The following is a 20,744-nucleotide window of genomic DNA, read 5'->3' on the forward strand; positions in this document are numbered from 1 at the left end:
TTTCAAAATGTAAACAGCCCTGGCACATTGATGCTGAGATTACAATGTGTAAAAGCCTTCCCTGCATGATTTACAAATAAAAAATAAATAAACCCAGCTTAGACCAGCCTAAACTGGTCTCCTAGGCTGGTCAAGATAGCAAAAAAGGATAATGGTTCTGGGACTATTTTTTTTTTTTTTTTACAGTCTATGGGTGCGTCTCAATCCGCTCCCTAGCTCACAGGTCAGGGCACTGATTAGGACATAAGTCAATGGTTTGACTCCCTGATCAGTGCCCAGGCAACTGAACTAGGGAGCTAATTGAGACGCACCCTATGTTCTGGGAGACACTAGCTGAGCACCAGGTTGGGAGCCAGCTAGACCATCTTAAAACAGCAATATCTTTTGGTTTCAAATGTTTTCGTTAGACAACAAACTCGCTTACAAACCTGAACAATTAAAATAAAGCAAGCACTTTTTAAAAAGTCTCAGAATTAAAAATGTGTTTTATTCTGCTTGGCTTCATTTATCAGGTACACAATAGCAGGGATTTTCAATATTTTTACATTGTTCCAGACCACAAAGTGAAATGCCCTGAACTGTGGCAACATGAAGATTTAGCACATTTCAAAGAAAACATTTCAATGAATAGAGTTGCTTTTGGGTTTGAATCCAAATCTAAATGTAAAGATAAGTGTACAAATAAGGTCTGTCTGAACTAAAGTAGTTTGTAATTATAATAATATTATCTTTGCAATTTAAACATTTGACCATTAGATGGCGACATTGCCACTAACCAAAATGCAAGTAATTTTAACTGACAGCACACACACACACACAAACATACTTAGAAAATGTTTACTCTGAGAGAGAATTTATGACTACAAAATGCAAATAACCCGGGGGAATAAAGCATATGAAAAGAAAGACGGTGCTAAAATGGAAGATCTCTTTCTAATCTACTATAGATTATAAATTCCATTATACCATAAACGTTGAACTTTCATCCACTACAACAATACTCGGTCGGAAGCCCTCAGGCTGAACACAGCTTGACTTTGGCAGAACGTGACACTATCTCATTGACAAAGCTATTGTTTTGGCCGATGACCTCTGCCTTTAGTTTGCGTAGCTCCTCTTTGACGGCCTCGTCGGACATGCCATCAACAGACATTGATTTAACCTTAGCCAGGAAGGCCTCGATGATCTTCTCCCCCTCCTATGGGTAAGATGACAGGACATTACAGCAGCTTATTAACTGTATTAGTTTAATGCATTGAGCTGCAGAGCAAATGCAAACATTTCTTTTAATAACACATCTCACCTGTTTCTCCAGGCAGCGTTTCTTGGCTTCAGGTCCAGCTTCCTCCCCGGCTTTGGAAATATCCTGGAACTCCTCAAGCTCCAAAGCCTTCTCCCGTGCATTAGCAATCACATGCTTGGGAAAGTTAGCAAGCTCTGCCACATGAATCCCAAAGCTCTGGTCACACACGCCTAAATCAAGCACAAATAAAACATCCAACCAAATACTACGAAGCACATTGGAAGTATACAAAATCTGACTTTTCAAAACAATTAAAGAGTGTTGTATGCATGCGTCTGCTTGGCTGGAATGCCACATACCCTTTTTCACCTTGTAGAGCATTGTGAGAGTGCTGTCTGTGGTCAGTGCAGTGACGTGGAGGTTACGGACCGTGGGCACCTGCTGGGCAAGTGCCGTCAGCTCATGGAAGTGAGTGGCAAACAGGCAGAAGGACTTGAGGCGAGTAGCGATGTACTCGGAGATTGCCCAGGCCAGACCAAAGCCATCATATGTGGATGTGCCTCTGCCTAACTCATCAATAATGATGAGGGAATCCTCTGTGGCTGATCTAAAAAGCCAAAATTCAAAACATGACATGCATTTATCACAAAAAGTACTGAAGGGCAAAAAATGCACATATTGTGAAATAGGGCTGCAAAAATTAATAAAAATAATTAACGCAATTAAAGCAGAATTTGTTCTTTCCTACCATCATAGCGTTACAGCATTAGCCTAGAAATCTAGACGCACCCTAGCGGCAGCAAATTTAATCTGCCCCACAAGTGTCGCCTAGCAACTCTCAATACCCTCTGAGCTGTTTTTGCCTAACTCTTGCCGGGCCAATCACATCGTGTATAGAGTCGGTGGACGTGGCCATAATGACGACGGCCGAGTTGCGTTTGCGTGCTTCTAGTAAACACAGAAACTGGCGAACGGCGGTCTTTCGAATCAGCTTTGACCACGACTCTGGAAGACTTTGAGTTAAGCTTTTCTCTGAGAAAAGAACGGCACTGAAGTAATTCTTAAAATGGGAAGATGTGTTCTGAGTTTTGCTGACCGGATACGGTGAATGTTTAATCTATCAACGAGCTCTGTTTCACCTTTGTTGCTCTGGTTGGTGGTAGCGCTATCCTATCCAAGCAGAGGGAGTTTGAAAGACAACCGTTTATCCCGCCCCTCGGATTGAGCTGTCAATGGTGAGTTTCCAGACCAAACATCTTGATGTGGGTCTGGCTTGTCAGGCTATTACAGTATATGATACTCTCATTCAAGTGCTTTCAAACCATTCAAATGCAGAAAGATGAAAGAACTCGTACTAATATTTAGTGGCTCTCTGAGTTCGCTCATTAGAAACGCACAGAGAAAGCCGCCCCAGAACTACATTGAATTCTCTTTCACACTTAAATGGACAATAACACAATGTCAAAATGCCCATTTTTGCGAGTTTCCACGTAAGCAGACTCTTAAATGAACATAAAGAGTCATAAACAAGAACATAAGTCTTAAATGAACATGAGTTGTGCTCCAGGTCTTAAATTGATAGCAGGCTATTTGTTCATTAAAGTTAAAGGGTTAGTTCACCCAAAAAATTCTGTCAATAATTACCCTAATGTCTTTCGACACCTGCAAGACGTTCATTCATCTTCGGAACACAGTTTAAGTTAATTTATATTTAGACAGAGAGCTTTCAGTTCCTCCATTAATTGTATGTACGGTATACTATGCATTTCCAGAAAGATAATATAAAAACATCATCAAAGTAGTCCATATGTGACATCAGTTGGTTAGTTAGAATCTCTTGAAGCATCGAAAATGCTTAATTCATACTTAATATGACTTTATTCAGTATTATTACACGGCTCTGTGAAATACTTGATTCTGATTGGTCAATCGCGTATTCCAGCGGTATGTTATTTCCAGATAACAACCGCTCATCCGGGTAATATGAGTTATCTTGACTGGCACTACTTCTACGCTTAACGCTGGCGCCATCTTGTGGCTGTTAAATACTTAAACAGCCGTGGTTAATATGGAAGACTTCGGCGGGTTTCCTTTATAAAGTTTTAAATATGGATATTTTTCTTACACAAAGGCATCGATTCGAATCAGAAGGCTCTATTAACCCATCGGAGCCGCGTGGAGCACGTTATTTGATGGACAGCTGCATTTTTTATGGACTTCAAAAACAGCTACAACTACTGCTGGGATTAACGTTAGCCTGGACTTTTTAAATATAACTCCGATTGTATTTGTCTGAAAGAAGAATGTCATATACACCTATGATGACTTGAGGGAGAGTAAATCATAGGTTTGGTTTCATTTTTGGGTGAACTAACCCTTTCAGCATTCATTTTCAACATTTAGCAGCAATCGATAAAGGCTTAAAGCAGTTTGGAACAGTTTTTCTTCGCGGAAGCTTTGCGTAACAGCTAATAAAATATTTAATCTCAAGAGAAATTTTTGTGTCTAATTTATTTTAGGCTAGTAGCCGTGTAGTAAGCAGTATAATGTAAGCAGTATAGCAGTATAAGCAGTATAATCCTTCAGAGTGATGCAAGACCCCGACGCGAAGATCACTCTGTAGGGGTTTATTCTGCGATAACAACCGGCTGGGTGTACATTATACTGCTTATTACATTATCCCTTACTTGTCTTCTCTTCTACATTTGTTTTCAATCCTCAAACAAAGATTTGATCGTTATGAATCAGCTTATTGATTCATGATTCGGATCGCGTGTCAAACTGCTGAAATCACGTGACATTGGCGATCCGAATCCGGAATCGATACACTGATTCATAACCGTTTGAATCTTTGTTTATGTTGTACATTCAATGGGGCAACAGAAAACTCTCTATCTAAATATAAAATATCTTAAAATGTGTTCCGAAGATGAACGGAGGTCTTACGGGTGTGGAACAACATAACGGTGAATCATTAATGACATAAATTTCATTTTTTGGTAAACTAACCCTTTAAAGGGATAGTTCACCCTGAAATCCATCTAGAGCCCTATTCGCACGGGACTAGTATTATCTGGGGACCTCTGGTGATGTGTAATAATTGCAGAGAATGTCTGTGATCTTAATCCCGTGCGAATCGGCCATGTCTGTAATTTGTAAAGTAAAAATTCCCCCGCAAATTACCTACCATATTTCACCAAACACAGAGGTCCAGTGGTGAGAGTAGTCCCGTGCGAATCGACATCTCTGTGATTTGGCCAGGATTAGGCGGATCGTATATAATTTTTGCAAGTTTTTTTTCTTCCTGTAAGCATTTCTATCTTTATCTTTCACGAAGAATAAAGTCTGCATTCATAATGCGCACCGTTATGAATTCCTGTGCAGCCGCGCCCGCACGGATTATAAGAATTTTTCACTTTAGAATGATTATCAATTTGGGAGTAATCTGATTGAATGGTGTGTTTAATATTAACATCAATACTGTTCTTAATGAAAAACATAACAGAACAGTATTGTCATTTCTCATTTGTGATAAATGAAAACTGACTCCTGCCGCTGGTCCGAGCTCAGTTCATGGCATCTGTTCGCTAACTGAACGAAATTATGTTTATTTATTAGGCTACTGTAAAATAACCAAAACGATATCGATGCCTGTTTATGATTTCCTACAGCTATCTATAACGAAGTCTTGACATCATATCCGGGAGAAGTCAGTAAATTAGAGTAAAATCACAGGCTTGCTTATCCCGTGCGAATGCGCCACGCAAAACTCAGATGTGGGGGAGTCATTTCTAAACCACAGAGGTCCCTAGATAATACTAATCCCATGCGAATAGTGCTTAATTGAGACATCTGTAGCATTATTGGTATCAGCAGTGGTGGAAAGAGTACTAAAAAGCATTGTAACAGAAGTGCTGTTACTTATTGTTTGTACACTTACAAATTTCGCAATGCTTCGGTTTGTATGTAGGGACCCTCATTATGCTGCCGTGTTAGTGTGAGGCTATTTTGAGCCTTGTTAGTGGTATTAACTAGCAATTTAATTTCACTTAACCTTTGCCCCATAGACAAGCTTTATAAGCTAATCTGTTTTTAGAGATAAAACTCTTTACATTTGATTTTCATGAAAACGCATCCCAGAGAACGATCTACTCTGTAACCATCTGTTAATCACCCCCTAGGGTCATTTCTCACCAGATTTCTCATCATTTTCACTTTAAAAAAAGTATAATTCCTGAGAAAAACTACTCAATTACATTAACGAGAGTATTTGTAATGCGTTACTTTACAACACTGGGTATCAGTGATACTGACATTCATTCATAGTGTTTAGGAAAAATATGCCATTAAACAAATATTTAAAATATGCTGTCTTTATGTTTGTTCAACATTAATTTGGAGATACGTTGTTTTACGAAATTACAAGATAATTATGTGATTATTACAGAAAAACGTGCAATTAGTTAATTTATTTTAATCGATTGACAGGATTATTGTAAATGCATCAAATGCATAAAATTATGAAAATGTAAGCTGAAAGCGGTAAAAAAAAATTAAAAAAAACAACGATAAATGTGTTTGAAAGAAATTTTCAGGTTCAATACAAGTCATTATGAAATCAAAACTGAAATCGTGTTTTTGATTAAATATTGCAGTACTTTTTTTTTTAAATTCATGTGCCTTCTAATCTTTAATCAAAATAAGTACATGATCAAACGTAACAAACGTGTTCACCGGTGTGAAGGCGGGACAACCAGTCACATGAATTCAGAGTAACAGCAAACAATCCAATCAGTTCACGATGGACAAAGTCATGTCCTGCTCTACATCGTTTCTTATTTGAGAAGACGTTTCAAGGAGCTATACATCACAATAGGGAAGAAAGGACTATACTTCTGTTTCATATCAACTTTAAGTTCAACTGAGAGCATTTGTGGAATAATGTTGATTACCACAAAAACTTTAGATTAGTCCCTCAAAAAAAACAAGATTACAGTGAAGCATTTACAATTAAAGTGAATGGGGACAATCAAAGCAGAAAAGCGAAACTTATACATTTATAAAAGCACTTACATAATTCTTGTGTTAAAACTTGTGTAGTCGATTAGTAAAACTATTTTAATAATTTCTAGAGTCATTTTAGCTTTTATGCCATTGTTGTTAGCAACAAAGTTGTGAAACTGGAGATAACTTTAAAAAGATAAGTTAAATAACTGAATTTCCATACTAAAATCCTGTCAACATGCATATTGTTCACATTTTGTGGCTAAACTACAAGAGGGTAGCCTGACAAGCCAGACCCACATCAAGATGTTTGGTCTGGAAACTCACCAATGACAGCTCAATACAAGGGGCGGGATAAACGGTTGTCTTCAAACTCCCTCTGCACGCGATAGGATAGCGCTACAACCAACCAGAGCAATAAAGGTGAAACGGAGCCTGTTGATAGATTAAATGTTCGCCGTATCCGGTCGGCAAAACTCCGAACACATCTTCCCTTCTTAAGAATGACTTCAGTGCCGTTCTTTGTTCTTTTCTAAGAGAAAAAGCTCAACTCCAAGTCTTCCAGAGTCGCGGTCAAAGCGGATTCGAATGACCGCCGTCCGGCAGCTTCTGTGTTGACTAGTAGCACGCAAGCGCAACTCTGGCGTCATTATGTTAAGCCCCGCCCACCGACTCTATACACGATGTGATTGGCTCGTCAAGAGTTTGGCGTTTACAGCTCAGAAGGGTATTGAGAGTTGCTAGGCGACACTCGCGGGCAGATTAGATTTGCTGCCGCTAGGGTGCGTCTAGATTTCTAGGCTAACAAGAGGGTATAATGAGTATTTTAATATTTGGCCCCATTTACTTCCATTGTAAGTGCCTCAACTGTAACACAGACATTACTTCTTTTTTTTTTAAAGGAGGGAAAAGTGGAAATCGATTATTGACAAATGCTACACTAAATGTGAGTTCTGACCGAAGAATAGCAGCCGTCTCCAGCATCTCAGCCATAAAGGTGGACACTCCTTTGATCTGGCTGTCCCCTGCACCCACTCGAGCGAGGACACAGTCCACCACACTTAGCTCTGCCTCATCACACGGCACAAAACAGCCAATCTGTGCCATCAGCACGATCACACCGATCTGCCGGATGTATGTAGATTTACCACCCATATTTGGACCTAAAAACATCAGAAAAAAAGCTTTTCATCATATAAATTATGGAATAATGCATTTATGTACATGAATCTTTCATTTAATGCTAGTACTCATCACAATTTTATAATTCTCCAATCAAATAAGAGCTGACCTGTGATGATATGAAACATCTCCTCGCCCCTTGTGAAGGTGACATCATTGGGAATAAAAGCCACATCATCTTGGGCTTCAACACAGGGATGTCTTGCCGCTTTCACAATGAGTCTCCCTGACCCTTTCTCTAGTATTTTTGGCCTAATGTAAGGCACTGGGGCAGCATGGGACACCACGGCAAAGCTCACCACGGCATCCAGCTGAGCTATCACCTCATTTAGAGTCTGTACTGGATCCACATAGCCTATGGTAAAACACAGGGTTATTGAACTATTCATTCTCAACATGCTCACAAATGTATTAACTAAAATAAAATAAAAATAATGTTACTGACTAAAACAATTGATAATAGTTTATATAAACATTTGTGGATTAATGTTGATAGCCACAGAAAATAATTTAAAGGGGTGATGAATTGAGAAATCAACTTTCCCTTGAGTTTTGATATATAAAAGGTCAAGATAATATAAGATTATCCTGTAAGTTTCAGAGCTGAAAACTTCCTTTTTAGTCAAAGAAAAGCTTATATTAGATACCAGGCCCAGAAAACGATGGTGAGCTTCATTCTTACATTATAGCGCTACAGCACGTGTGATTCAGTAACCCCGCCCACCGACTCATGGAGCTGCGAAGAAGATAGCAAGCTATTGCGCTATTCCTGGTTGTGGAAGAACAGTTGCTGCATAAGCTTCCTTCGGATCCTAATATTAGGAACGTGTGGTTGATGTTCCAGCTGACGTGGGGAAGACAATGGTGTTCACTTTTCATTTCGAAATCTCTCAGCTGGATTTGCAGACATGTTGAGATTAAAACACAATGTTGTTTCTTCTATACTGGATCCGACAGGAATGGTGCAACAAACTTATGTGAGTAAAACGTTTTTTTTATATGTAACAGTATTGCATTCTTATAGATCGTTTTGCTTACGTGTACTTGTCTAACGGAACATACCTTTAGCAAGCTGGACGCAAACAGGTATGGGCCATAGGGTTCACAAAGGCCAACGTCCCAGGGCTGTGTGTTATCCAGACAGGCTACCAAAACGGAAGCCCGTCAGCAAGCCGATGAATCTCATAATATTCTTTTCTTGTTATGCGGTGTTCTCTCTTGACTTGACATTTGAAGGGTGCGTGCGCACGTGTGTGTGTCTGGTTTGCGCTTACAACGAACGATCATGCGGGCTATGTAATACAAAAATAATAGTCCAATCAATCGCGGGTGGATAAGAAATAAATCATCGTGTTTGCTTGATAAAGACGTTTACTCTGGTTGCCACTTTCAAAACAATCCCTCCCTAATGTGAACTGAACAGAACAGGGGAGCTAAAGCTCATTGAATATGCAAATCCTAATCTCAAATCCTAGCCCAAACGACAGCCGAGGACAGAACCAAACATTCAAACATAGCCTGGGGACACTTTAGCTCTGTGATTGTCTGATTTTATTTTAGATTTTGGCTTCCAAAGATTATAATAATAATAATATTTATGTCCAGCGCAACTTAATTCCCTTTGCAGCAACGCTGTCATTTCTCCATAAAACTCAAACGCAATGACAGAATCAGCAAGATCAGTGATTGTTGTAAAATACAGGCTAGCTACAGTTGGTAAATTTTGGGACGCGTTTTATAATAAAAAGAGCGAATTACAAAAATGTGCGCAAGACGTTATTCCCAAGTAAGCGCGCGCTCCGAAACAGCCCGCAACGAGATGAGCAAATTACACTTTCGGTTTCACACTCGTGTCTAAAGGATCAAATGTACACAAACATCTATGTCAAAATGACCGGCTTGGAGAATCTTCTAAACACAACACAGGTTTGGTCTAAAATGGACGTAGTTATTATGAATATAGTCGGGAGAAAATGTAGTGCATCTGCCTATTATCAGTCGCCTATAATGCTGCACATCTGTCTTAAAGAGGCAGCAATGTAAATAAACATGCTGACGAATTACTGCGAATTAAACAACCAAATGCAAAGAGAAAATCACTCACAGCTCTTGAATGAATAACTTATTTTGGCTATTTATGATAAATTATATATATATATATATATATATATATATAATCTCAAAAAGTACCGATAAGAATACCGTTAAAGTACCGGACCGATAAGCAGTATCTGTAAGAGTAGTAATACCGTTAAAATCTTAACAATACCCATCCCTACTCAAAACCAGTGAAGAAAATAGCCTATTACTTATTAGTTATGTTTTTGAATGTAAAAAACACACAAACATCATTAGTTGACCTCAGACAACAGTATAACATTTTTAAAAAAAAGCCAGTTAATGACACCTTTAAGGGCAGGTGCAAATAGCCTATTACGTTTTTGAATATAAAAAACACACGAACATCATTAGTTGACCTCAGACAACAGTATAACATTTTTTTTAAAGCCAGTTAATGACACCTTTAACGGCAGGTGCATTCACACTAAGAACAATAGCTATTAAAGACTACAGCTGGAACTATAAAGTTAACTATAGTATTATAGGAGTATACTCTGTTTGACTCGGCAAACCTAGCCTGATCTGCCGGCGATTTGATTTCGCCCTGCAAACCTGTACATTAACTTCTACTGCTTCTGTTACACTTTTGCGAGAACCAATCACAGACTGGCTTATCCACCTGGTACGCTTTTGGCGGGTTTAATACAATGACAGATAGAGAAATGATGGGTCATCGCCCATTGATCACGCCTCTTGTGGTCTGATTGGTTGAAGGACTGTCCAATTGCATACAGTCATTAAAATAATGCTCGTTTATCATGCCTTTTGTGCAATAGAAAATACAGTGCAGACTCCCCAGACCAATGCGATAGTTAGATAAATACACTGTAGCAATATTATATATTTTGCGGGATATTATTGTAGTAATGGTTCAGAGAGCACTTAACCTGTATTGTATCCAGAATTACAATCAATTTAAAGTGGAAAGTTCAAAAACCACAGGGAACAACCCTTTACAAATGAATGACTCTCACCAGCGGCTATGCTGATGATCTCTTTGACGATGGCATTCTGAGCCTCTTCATACTCTTCTCTGCTTTTTGTGTACTCCTCATTCAAAGAGCTCAGTTTACTGTGAAACAGACAACTCAATCACTTACTAAGAACTCCAAGCATTAGCAACACCAATATTCAAACATCTCATTCAACATCCTTGCCTGTTAGTGAATCGCACTCCGTTCTTCTGCACATCTAATGTTGTGAATTTCTTGTTGTTGCGAAGGCTCTTTTCTTCTTTGCACGTGACTCGGAAAAAGTAGCCGATCTGTGCGTTGGATTCAAGCTTCACAGTCTTGGCTGCTTCCAGCCCTAAAGATCAACATTTGTTATTAGTTCAAAACCAAAAATGCTTAATAGGGAAATGCCTTTAACTTCCACACTTTGATCACTTACCAAGATCACGAGCCGCACTGCTCAGGGCACCCTGCATGGCTTTCTCCAGCCGATCCATGTTCTCCCTGAGCTCACTCAATGTGGGATCAAACGAGGGCTTTACCAGGAACTCATGATGCTCAACCTGAAAAAAAAAGCAAGGAGTGTTACATATTAAAGAAGTTTAAGGACAGAGCAACCTACAAAATGATCTTCAAGTTTGCTTAAAGCTCAAAGTGCAGATGACAAGATTAGACCTGGTTCATGTCCAGTGTGGTTTCAATCATCTCCTGAAATTTGGAGAAGTCAGAGATGAGGTCATTAAGGGGAGAGATGAATGCTGCGTGCAGGAGAACCTGATGCTTCCCTGTTAACAGATTCAAATATAGCGGTCACTCATTGTGGTGTCCCACAACAAACTTTGTTGCTCAAATGCAAATTAGAAGGCTAACAGGCAAAGTTTTGCAGGCATGTGTTCAGCTAAAGATGAAAGAATCCTCCCCCACAACCTCAAATCATAAGTACTAAGCATATTTTTATTTTATTAAATAAATAAATATCTTACTATTGCCATAATACAAAATATTGTACTCTAAAATTAAAGAAATTAGCAATTAATAATCAAAATAATACATTATATTATTTTATAATAGAATCTTATAATAAAAGTATTCATATAATTATGGTTATTATTACTATTAATAATAATAGTAGTTTTTAATTTTTTCACAGAACAACAGTAAAATTACAATACTAACATTTATCGTCTTAATTTCTTTGCTTTCAAACATTAAACCACAGAGAAAACCCCCTAGAGAGACCTTAAGAATCTCTTAGTTGACAACTGAATATTCCCATTACGAATTTGGGAAGATGGTTGGCGCATTTTGCACTCCCAAATTCAAATCATAAGCAACTCAAACACACAGCACTTGCAGTGTCGCATTTACAGAAAATCGACACTGAAAATGAACATTGCTGTACTTTACTGTGAAAAAGCAGTGGGCCAGACTATTTATTTTTATAACGACATCATATCCATTGTGATTTTAAGATTACACTAAGCCATATCATATTCTCACAACCACGTATTTTCAAAATTCATTAAAAAAAAAAAGTTAACCGGCAACTGGCGAGTAACAGAGACAAACAGCTTTTTCTAAATCGCACTTGAGGCTTTGAACACTGGCTGACATGCAATGGATATCGTAGATGGTTCGTGGTCACAAACGTGTGTAGCAGTGTCAGGAGAAATTCGTGCATGACAAATGTATTAGGAAAAGTAACATTTGGCAGTTCATTTAGTAATAATTTAACACCATTCCGCAATTTCAATCATTGTACAGTTCAGGTTAGAAAAAAACAGAAATATGTGTAAATACGGAAAAATCACATCCCTGCTTTTATTCACCTGAGTATCTCTCCAAAACCAGCATCAGACTCGGCAGTTGCCCCACAGCTTGATAGACCCGATAACAGTCCTGTAAAGTAGAGCTCTGACGCTGGAACTTCTTTGCCATCCGGTTCAGGTCTGGAAAACGGCGGAGAAGATCCTCTTGACAACTTTTCCTCAGCTCAGAGTCTTCTACAAAAGTCTCCACAAGGTCCAGTCTGCACAACATGATCACAAATCACAGCTCAGTCACTTCATTTCTTAGTCAAAATTTTTAATTAAATAATATAATAATAATACTTTTATTGGGAAGGATGCATTACATTTATTAAGTGACAGTAAAGACACTTTATGTTACAAATTATTTGTTCTTTTGAACATCATGATGTTCTATCCGTTCATCACAGAATGCTGAAAAAATTCGTTTCTACAAAAATAAGCAGTACACACTGTGACACTGAAGATTAGACTAATGCCATTACATGAATAAAAAAAACATTTTAAAATACATAAAAACAGAAGTCATATTTTAATAATTTTTCAATACTAGCTTTGTCTGTATTTTTTTAACAAATAAATGAGTGTGAGCATACGATATTCATTCACATACATAGAACAACAAAAAAAAAATCTTACCATCCCCAACTTTTAAAAACTATTGTAAAAAGAATTATAGTATTATTTTATGTTTCAGAAGTTCATTTCGAAAAGAGAAAAAATATGAAATCTTACATGACTTAAATATGCAATGTATTAAAACAAAATTCAAATAAATGTCATCCAAATGTCCAGATTATACACTGTATTGCCAAAAGTCGCACATGAACATAATGACATCCCATTCTTAATCTATAGGGTTTAATATGGAGTTGGCCCATCCTTCTGGGAAGGCTTTCCACAAGGTTTAGGAGTGTGTTTTTATTAATTATTGGAACAAAACTGCTTAATATATTTTGGAACCTGCAATTATTCTTTCAGGATTCATTGATAAATACAATTTTTAAAAGAACAGTATTTATTCAAAATAGAATTTTCTTCTAAGAATTCTCTTTTGATTCACAAGTTTCAATTGGATACATTTGGATATATACAGGTACAGATAAGTACAGTACCATGGCAGTTTTTGTCAGATTTAGCAAAACGTTCCTTTGTAGAATTCATTTTTCTTGCTGATTAACAAGTTTATGGGCATTAAATGGCTTTTCTGAGGCAAGTGTGACATTCATGACATCTAAAAGCCGTTTGTTGACATCTTTCCCAGGTTAAAACACTGATTGAGTGATTATGCCAGACCTGATACAGATTTCAGTAAGTTGTACTGCATCTCAAAATATACTTCAGTGTTCATTCATGTTTATTTCATGCTGTAAACAGCAGTAAAGTGAAAGACATTATCAACTATGCTTGAAATGAGGTGCTACAGCGATTTTTCACGCCACAAAGAGCGCAAACTGATCTGTTGTTTGAATTTCATAATAAAATAGACAGAATTTAAAATCGGTATTTGTCTCGCATCAAAAGTAACAAAGGAGAAAGATTATTGTGATTTATTGAACAGGAGGCACAATACAAAGTTCTGTTCATTAATCAACTGAGAACGGCATAGACAGAGATTCTTGTGATTTAAGAATCTATAACGGTTCATAAAAATGAGAATCAATTATAAAATTGAGATATGTATATTTTTACCCAGCCCTAATAGATAGCAAAAGTCTCACCTTTCTTCTATCTTGTTTTTGTCAATGAGAGGCTGTTTGATCCACTGGTTGACCAATCGCTGTCCTTGTGCGGTACGACATTTGTTTAAAAGGCCTGCCAGGGAGTGTGTGCCTGTAGCATCATCAGAGGAACCCTGAGAAATCATAGAAAAATATGCAATTTCTTCAGAGAAGGGTTATTTTTATTTCTGATATATGTTTTTATTCTGTTTTACAATAACCCCTGACCTGGAAGAGATTCAGGGCCTGCACAGCAGCATTATCCAGACGCATGTACTGGTTGAGGTCAAATGTGGTCATTTTGAAGGAACCAAAATTGGCCTCATCTGAAAGAAGCTCCAGGTATTTGATGACTGCTTCTAAGCAAGACATTGCAATCTGGAAAAGCATTAGCCTGATTAAATATCCAGCTGAACCACCTGAAATTACACACTTATAACTTGCGTTGCAGTGCCCCAAACCTGTTTCTCCATCTCTGGAAGGGCAGCACTGGACACCGTCTCTCCCTTGCGGGCCTTCAGAAGGCGATTCAGATCCTGCACAATGTCTTTGGTTGTGAACTCAGATTTCTTCCTGTCCGTGAGCAGAATGCCACCCCGCTGTACCACCTGAATTATGAACAGAAACCAGCATGTATGAAACAAATATGGTTATAAAATCATGCTTTAGAGATGCAGTGACATAGCCTGGGAAAACCCAGACAACTTCCGGCAAATTTTGATTTGCTCTGTAAGTAGTTTGGCAAAGAGCCCATTCAAACCCATTTCTAATCCGTCGAAATCGCGGCACCAATCAGAACGTCTAGGTGGTCCTAACACGATGATGACAGCGCAGTGACAGTAAAGCTGATTTTGTGCATTACAAAGATGGATGCCAGTGTGGATTATCACTATCACATCTGTTTTAAGCGATTTAAACTTTTCCTTTTCGTTAAAACCCAACCAAAGAACTACACTCGGCTACCAGATGTGGATTAACGTTACACCGGCTACTTTGATGAGAAGGATGTGGAGTGTGAGCATGTGCTAACCCCACACAACAGTTCTGGATCTGGCCTTTCTGTGCTTATTTCTTCACACTAGGGCCCCGTCTACACGAAGCCAGAGCTTTCCCAATCCGATGTTTTTTAGAAATATCTGCGTCCACACGAGATTACCGAAACCGACTAAAAACAATGTAGTTTGCATGCCAGGCCAGTGTGTGGCACTGTAATTCTGCCACAGAAATACACTAAAAACGGAGAAGAGGAGTTGTGACTAGAAGGGGTATAGCAGTGGCAGGAGGCGAGGTAAAATCTCACAATAAAATAACAATAAATATATTTGCTACTTTACAGATGTGTTTTATTAATGCCTACACCTACCCTAACCCAAAACATACCCTTACAGGTATGCAGATACGTTAATTAAATGAGGCGATATTGATGTGCGCATGCCCAGTGCCCGTAGTTGTCTCCCTTAACTCTTTCACCGTGCTGGACGTAGTGTGATGACATCACCGTTTACGAAAATATACGGATTCGCTGTACAAACAAAAACCGAAGATTGTTGTTTTCAGATTTATCCACTTTGGGACCCGGTTTAAAAAAAATATCGGATTCATGCTTCTAAAATGCCGGATCTGTGTGGACGAAACGCTGATTCAGTACAAAATGTATACGGATACAACTAAACGGGGCCTAGATCTGGTAGTCTTGTAAAAATTGTAAATGAATAACTAGCGTAACTATGCACAAGCCTGAAAATGTTCTTACACATCTGAAATGACTGAATTTGAATAAAGTTTGTGAGAGACAATTTTCCAAAGACTCATCGATATTATTGTATTTTCAAAATATTGCAAATCGCGTTCTAATCGCAATACAAATGCCTTACAAAGGTGGCAAATGCGATCAGAGTTTGATGTTTTCTGTTCGACCATCAATCCGAGATATTTCAGTCTGTCTGAGATGCTATTAGGGTTTTCCAAACTTTGCAAAAATGTTGATGAAGTTGCGGTGGACACCAGCTAACATATTTCTTTTACAACAATGGCAAAAGTTTTCAGAAGCCATTGCAACATCTTCCTCGAAATCACAAACAGAGAACTGCGTTTCGCTATGATTGGTTTTAGATCTATCCAATTGCGCTCAGAGGCATTTGAGCGACGTCCGTTGGTGACGCCCCTTTGGAAATGATGTCTCTATGAAGCTTTGCAAGACCATAACTCAGTTACTACTGAGAATGGTCTGGTTTTAACCAAGCGGCAACCTCCCGCGATCTCTCTTGAAGCCAATACGGAAGTAATGTAAACTGCAATTCCTCAACTGGCCACTAGGGACAGGCTCCAGAAGGGAGCAGAATCTCATTGAGCCCCATGTTAAAATTCTCAACTTTAAAGCTGAAAAAAACATGTTTACAGCCTGGTACAAATTGTGGTTTTGGCTTATAAGGCTAATGTTGATCTTCATGACAACTCTGAGGGGGGTGAATTTTTTTATAACTCATTCGTTTACGTTATATAAAGCCTTAAGGTTCTGCATAATTAAGGGCGTGGTTACAAGTGGATAGCCATTTATCCGCCGTCTATAGTTATTGCGTCACCTCAGCTCCGCGCACATCCCGCCTTTTTGCCCATTTTCTGTTATCCGGGAGTGGCACGCGACGACTCGCTCACAAGATGGCAACGCCCAGCTCGCCCCTACTTTTAGCTTCAGAACGGCTTATCAGAATCCTATGGGTGACGTCACGGACACTACGTCCATATTTTTTTACAGTCTATGGTTTTAACAAGGCTAGCAGTGACATTAAAGGGGTCATGAAATGCATTTACACATCTTTATATTATGTCTCTGGAGGTAAGCCTATGAAGTTAGTAAAGTTTTATGCATTAAAAAAAGTTAAAATATTTGTAACAACTATCACTTTCCATCCTCATTTCCACCGATGGATGGTCTTACTCAAAAGCAGAATTGCTCTTGTAATTGGTAGACAAATATGGGTTGTTGAAGTCATCCTGAAACCAAGATTAACAAATCGTATTCCTTTCCTCAATCTTTAATCAAAATAACTGCTCCCTATTGCGACATCTCTTCTCTGATGACGCGTTAACTAGTGCGAGGGCAGGATGTCCTGTCAATCACATGACATCATAGCAATGGCAAACCACAACGATACAACAATTCAGTCAATTCCTGATGGACAAAATCAAGTCCCACACTACATTTTCTTCAAGAAGCTGTTTCACTATAGAGAAGAAAAGATTAATCAGAATTTCCTTTTCATGCCTACTTTAATCGAAAGCCTTCTAGATTTATATATGCATGTTAAGGGGAATGAAGGGTGGAAAACAAAAGCTCATTTTAAACTGTGGCATTACCTTTGAGATACGGCACTTATAAAACTGGTGGTGTGTTTAAATATTAAAAGCACAATATGCAATTTTTTGCCACTAGAGGTCACTTATACAAAACAAAGGCGTAGCTTGATGGTGCCTTGATTTCGTGGAGTCATGGGAGCTGCTGTCTTCCCCTCTATAGCCGATGGAAAAGAATCCGAAAGTCATATTAATGGATGAGCTAATGTATTAATGCAGTATATGAAGCAGGGTGGGGCAGAAAACTGTTGGAGTGGAACGAGACAGCTGGAGCGTTTGCTTATGAGATACAAGTGCAAAACACAGCTCAAGCTCACACGGTGGAGCTTTTTATTATGCCCCAGACAACCATTTCTGCTTTTTCAGGTCATACATATGTGTGGTGATGCAGCACTGCTTTATCATATTACACACATTTTAGTGTATTGAAAGTTATGTTATAATGCTACTCCCTATATATGTGTTCGCTCTGTGGATACTATAAGACAGCAAGACCGATTTTAGGCATGGTTAAACATGGTACTAGCAGTAAATTAAGCAAACAAGATTTAAACAATACGACTAACTAACTGTGTTGAGCTATATACCAATGAGTAGTTTTCTGTTGATGAATGTATCCAAGCAGTTGCTCACCTGTCTAATAAAACACATAATATAATAAAGCGCCTTTGGTGTTTCTATGGTTTCTACAAACTCGAGGGTAACGCGGGAGTAATGTCATTGGACATGGACATGGTCCATGTCCTGGTTAAAATAGCTTATTCTTGGAAACATTTGGTATAATGCAAGTACACGAGTCAACAAAATATATAACACTGTCCTTTTTTTGTATATTTTAATCTAAAAATCTTACATATTGTGTCTTTTAGGACATTTTCCATTTAATTTCAATACCATTTAACTTATATTGTCAGTTATTAAATGATGTGGCACAGATTATACCATACCATGGGCGTCGCTAGGCCCTTTTTAGGGGGGCTGAAGCCCCCTTAAACTTATGCCTCAGCCCCCCTAAAAAAATATGTGATTGACCTTTAAAACGTATGAAACTGACGGGAGGCTTCGGCTTCGTCCCGTTTTTTAGCCTGTCTCTCCAATCCGCAGCGGCTCTGAGGAGAGCGCAGCGCACGTCAGAAGCAGAGGTGTGTGTGTGTGTGTGTTTGTGTAAATCTGAGCGTCATTGGTCTGTCACCGCTCGTCAATGTCAAAATATTTGATAAAACCAATTAAATCAGAGAAGGCGGGCTTTATGGTCACACAGAAACTGCTGAGGCTGAGCGCAAATTTTTTTTTAGCAGCGCAACTCGACGTCAAGTAAGATAAATGCAGCTAAACTAAACATTCCTGTTTGACAGCTGCTGCTTTAAGTCAGAAATGTTAATCAAAAGAAAAAATATTTAGGCGAATGAATAAACTTGTTGTGTCTAATTTGTAGAAATTTTTAACCGGAAATATGCCTATGTGATTCATAATGTAGGCCTAATTAACGAACAAGAAATATTAACAAAGCCATTTTCATCAGATTAGGCACAAGATTAATAATGAATGTGTATATATTGTAAATTAATATAATTCTATTTTTAACATTTAGTAAATAAAAAAATAAAAAACCTCAGCTTTTTCAGCCTGTATTGGGCATAAGATTAGTATTGAATGTGTTCATATTGTGATTTTAATAAACTTAAAACTTTGATAAATAGTAAATTAAGTAGATTATCTTAAAAGAACATCTTAAAATGCTCATATGTAGACCATAGAAATCAAAATTTTCTCGGGGGAGCATGTTAGAACCCCCTAACATTTGGGATCTTGGTGATTATAAACCTGCCTACATTATTGGGTATGATTAATGCATGTGCAGTATGGCCATGCAGTAAGGTATTAATATTTGCTTTATGAGTAATGATAAACAGCCAATATCTTAGGGGTATGCATGTTTGTAAGCTATTAGTTAATAGCGCGATTTGGACCCTAAACTAAATAGTGTTAACATTTTTTCTACAGGCCTACCCTCACTGGGGGCTGAGCCCCCCTAAAATGAAAATCATAGAAACGCCCCTGTACCATACATCTCTAGTTTCAAAAAACACAATCTGGCATCTATAAGAAACTTACCTGTTTGAGTTTCCCGAGGTCTCCAACTGCATCTCCTCCAGGAAGCACACACTCTTTGGGCCCAATCTGCACCAGAAGAGCCTCCAGATTGGAAAACTGATCATTGTCTGGGAATTCACACACACCGAGTTTCCTGAGGGTGTTGTCCACATAGCCAACACCGACAACACGCTGTCCATCAGCCCCGGTGCCAAGACGAACCCCAACGACACCGGCTGCACCCTCCCCAGGTCCTCCTCCACTGCCAAACAAAATCTCCTCAAACTGGGTCAGGTTTCCTGGAGAAGCCTGGGACACAAAACACAAACATAATGAGACTGGAACAACTGATTATTATTATTTTAAATAAAACAGTAAAGAATGTTAAGACACCTTGAAAGATATCTGCCAGTCATGATCTTTGCTACTCTTACTGGCATTCTTGTAAACCTCCACCCGGTACTGCCTGACCAGCAGCAGGTCCCTCACAAATGACTCAAAGTTCATCTTACTGAGGACCACACTCTCCAACCTCTTGTTTCCTGCGTTAAATCAAAAAATACCTTTATTAGACTTCATTCCAGATATAATAATATATTCACCAAACTAATGATATATGCAGTTTAAACACTATGCATACATCCGCACAATAGAAAGAAACAAAGAACAAGATCTCTTTAATGAACAGAATCTGATATTTTATTAAATAATTCCATAACTTAAAAGCCAACCTGTTCCCAGGTTTTTGATGACCCCGTTCGTCTTGAAAACTTCCTTGGCTGCAAAAACCGCATCTTTTCCGTGGACCGTATAGTAATCGTTTCGATCAAATACTCTCACGGTGGTGTCAGGTTTTTCAGGCATAGAAAAATAAAAATTCAAGAATCCATGTTCAGAAGCACTGTCCATAGACAGATTTTGTTTAGGTTGCACCGCCATGCTGGAATCTCCCGCCACAGCACAGGCGCGCCGGGAGGGTCAAAGGCAAAAGGGGCGGAGCTAAAATGACGACAACCACACTGCAGAACTGTTCTTTTGTTACAATTATTTTGAAGATTTGCTATTATTCAGTTAAAACCTTGTCATGATTTAAATGTGAATGGTACTTCTTGTGATTCATAACCCGAGCCTTTTTTCGGCATTGTGTAGCCTAAACTATGGCAGGATATTTGCCAGTTCATTATCCATTTCATAACGACTTCATATCAGAATTGTTTTTTTTTTTTTATGATTTGGAGATCATATTAGTATACAACGGTGATTT

General features: G+C 38.5%; 1 protein-coding gene across 1 annotated transcript; it reads right to left on the reverse strand.

The window, feature by feature from the left end:
- Positions 1–467: 467 nt before the first annotated feature.
- msh2 (mutS homolog 2 (E. coli)) lies at positions 468–20,475 on the reverse strand. The gene is made up of 16 exons (XM_067429848.1): positions 20,212–20,475; positions 19,874–20,022; positions 19,502–19,789; positions 14,494–14,640; positions 14,261–14,410; positions 14,033–14,166; positions 12,333–12,532; positions 11,179–11,288; positions 10,943–11,066; positions 10,708–10,858; positions 10,525–10,622; positions 7,539–7,784; positions 7,206–7,410; positions 1,603–1,850; positions 1,304–1,473; positions 468–1,198 (listed from the first exon to the last, which is right to left on the reverse strand). The coding sequence occupies exons 1-16, from the start codon at positions 20,417–20,419 to the stop codon at positions 1,016–1,018; spliced, it is 2,811 nt and encodes a 936-aa protein (XP_067285949.1). The 5' UTR covers positions 20,420–20,475; the 3' UTR covers positions 468–1,015.
- Between the last annotated feature and the right edge of the window lie 269 nt (positions 20,476–20,744).

This window comes from Pseudorasbora parva, chromosome 21, assembly GCF_024679245.1.
Source record: "Pseudorasbora parva isolate DD20220531a chromosome 21, ASM2467924v1, whole genome shotgun sequence".
Classification (NCBI taxonomy): Eukaryota; Metazoa; Chordata; class Actinopteri; order Cypriniformes; family Gobionidae; genus Pseudorasbora; species Pseudorasbora parva.

Excerpts from the sequence above, each read along its gene's own strand:
- msh2 (XM_067429848.1), bottom strand. The coding sequence starts at position 20,419 with ATGGCGGTGCAACCTAAACAAAATCTGTCTATGGACAGTGCTTCTGAA. Across the intron at positions 19,790-19,873 it reads ACTGGCAGATATCTTTCAAG|GCTTCTCCAGGAAACCTGAC; the intron begins GTGTCTTAACAT and ends TTTGTGTCCCAG. Across the intron at positions 7,785-10,524 it reads GATCATCAGCATAGCCGCTG|GCTATGTGGATCCAGTACAG; the intron begins GTGAGAGTCATT and ends GTTTTACCATAG.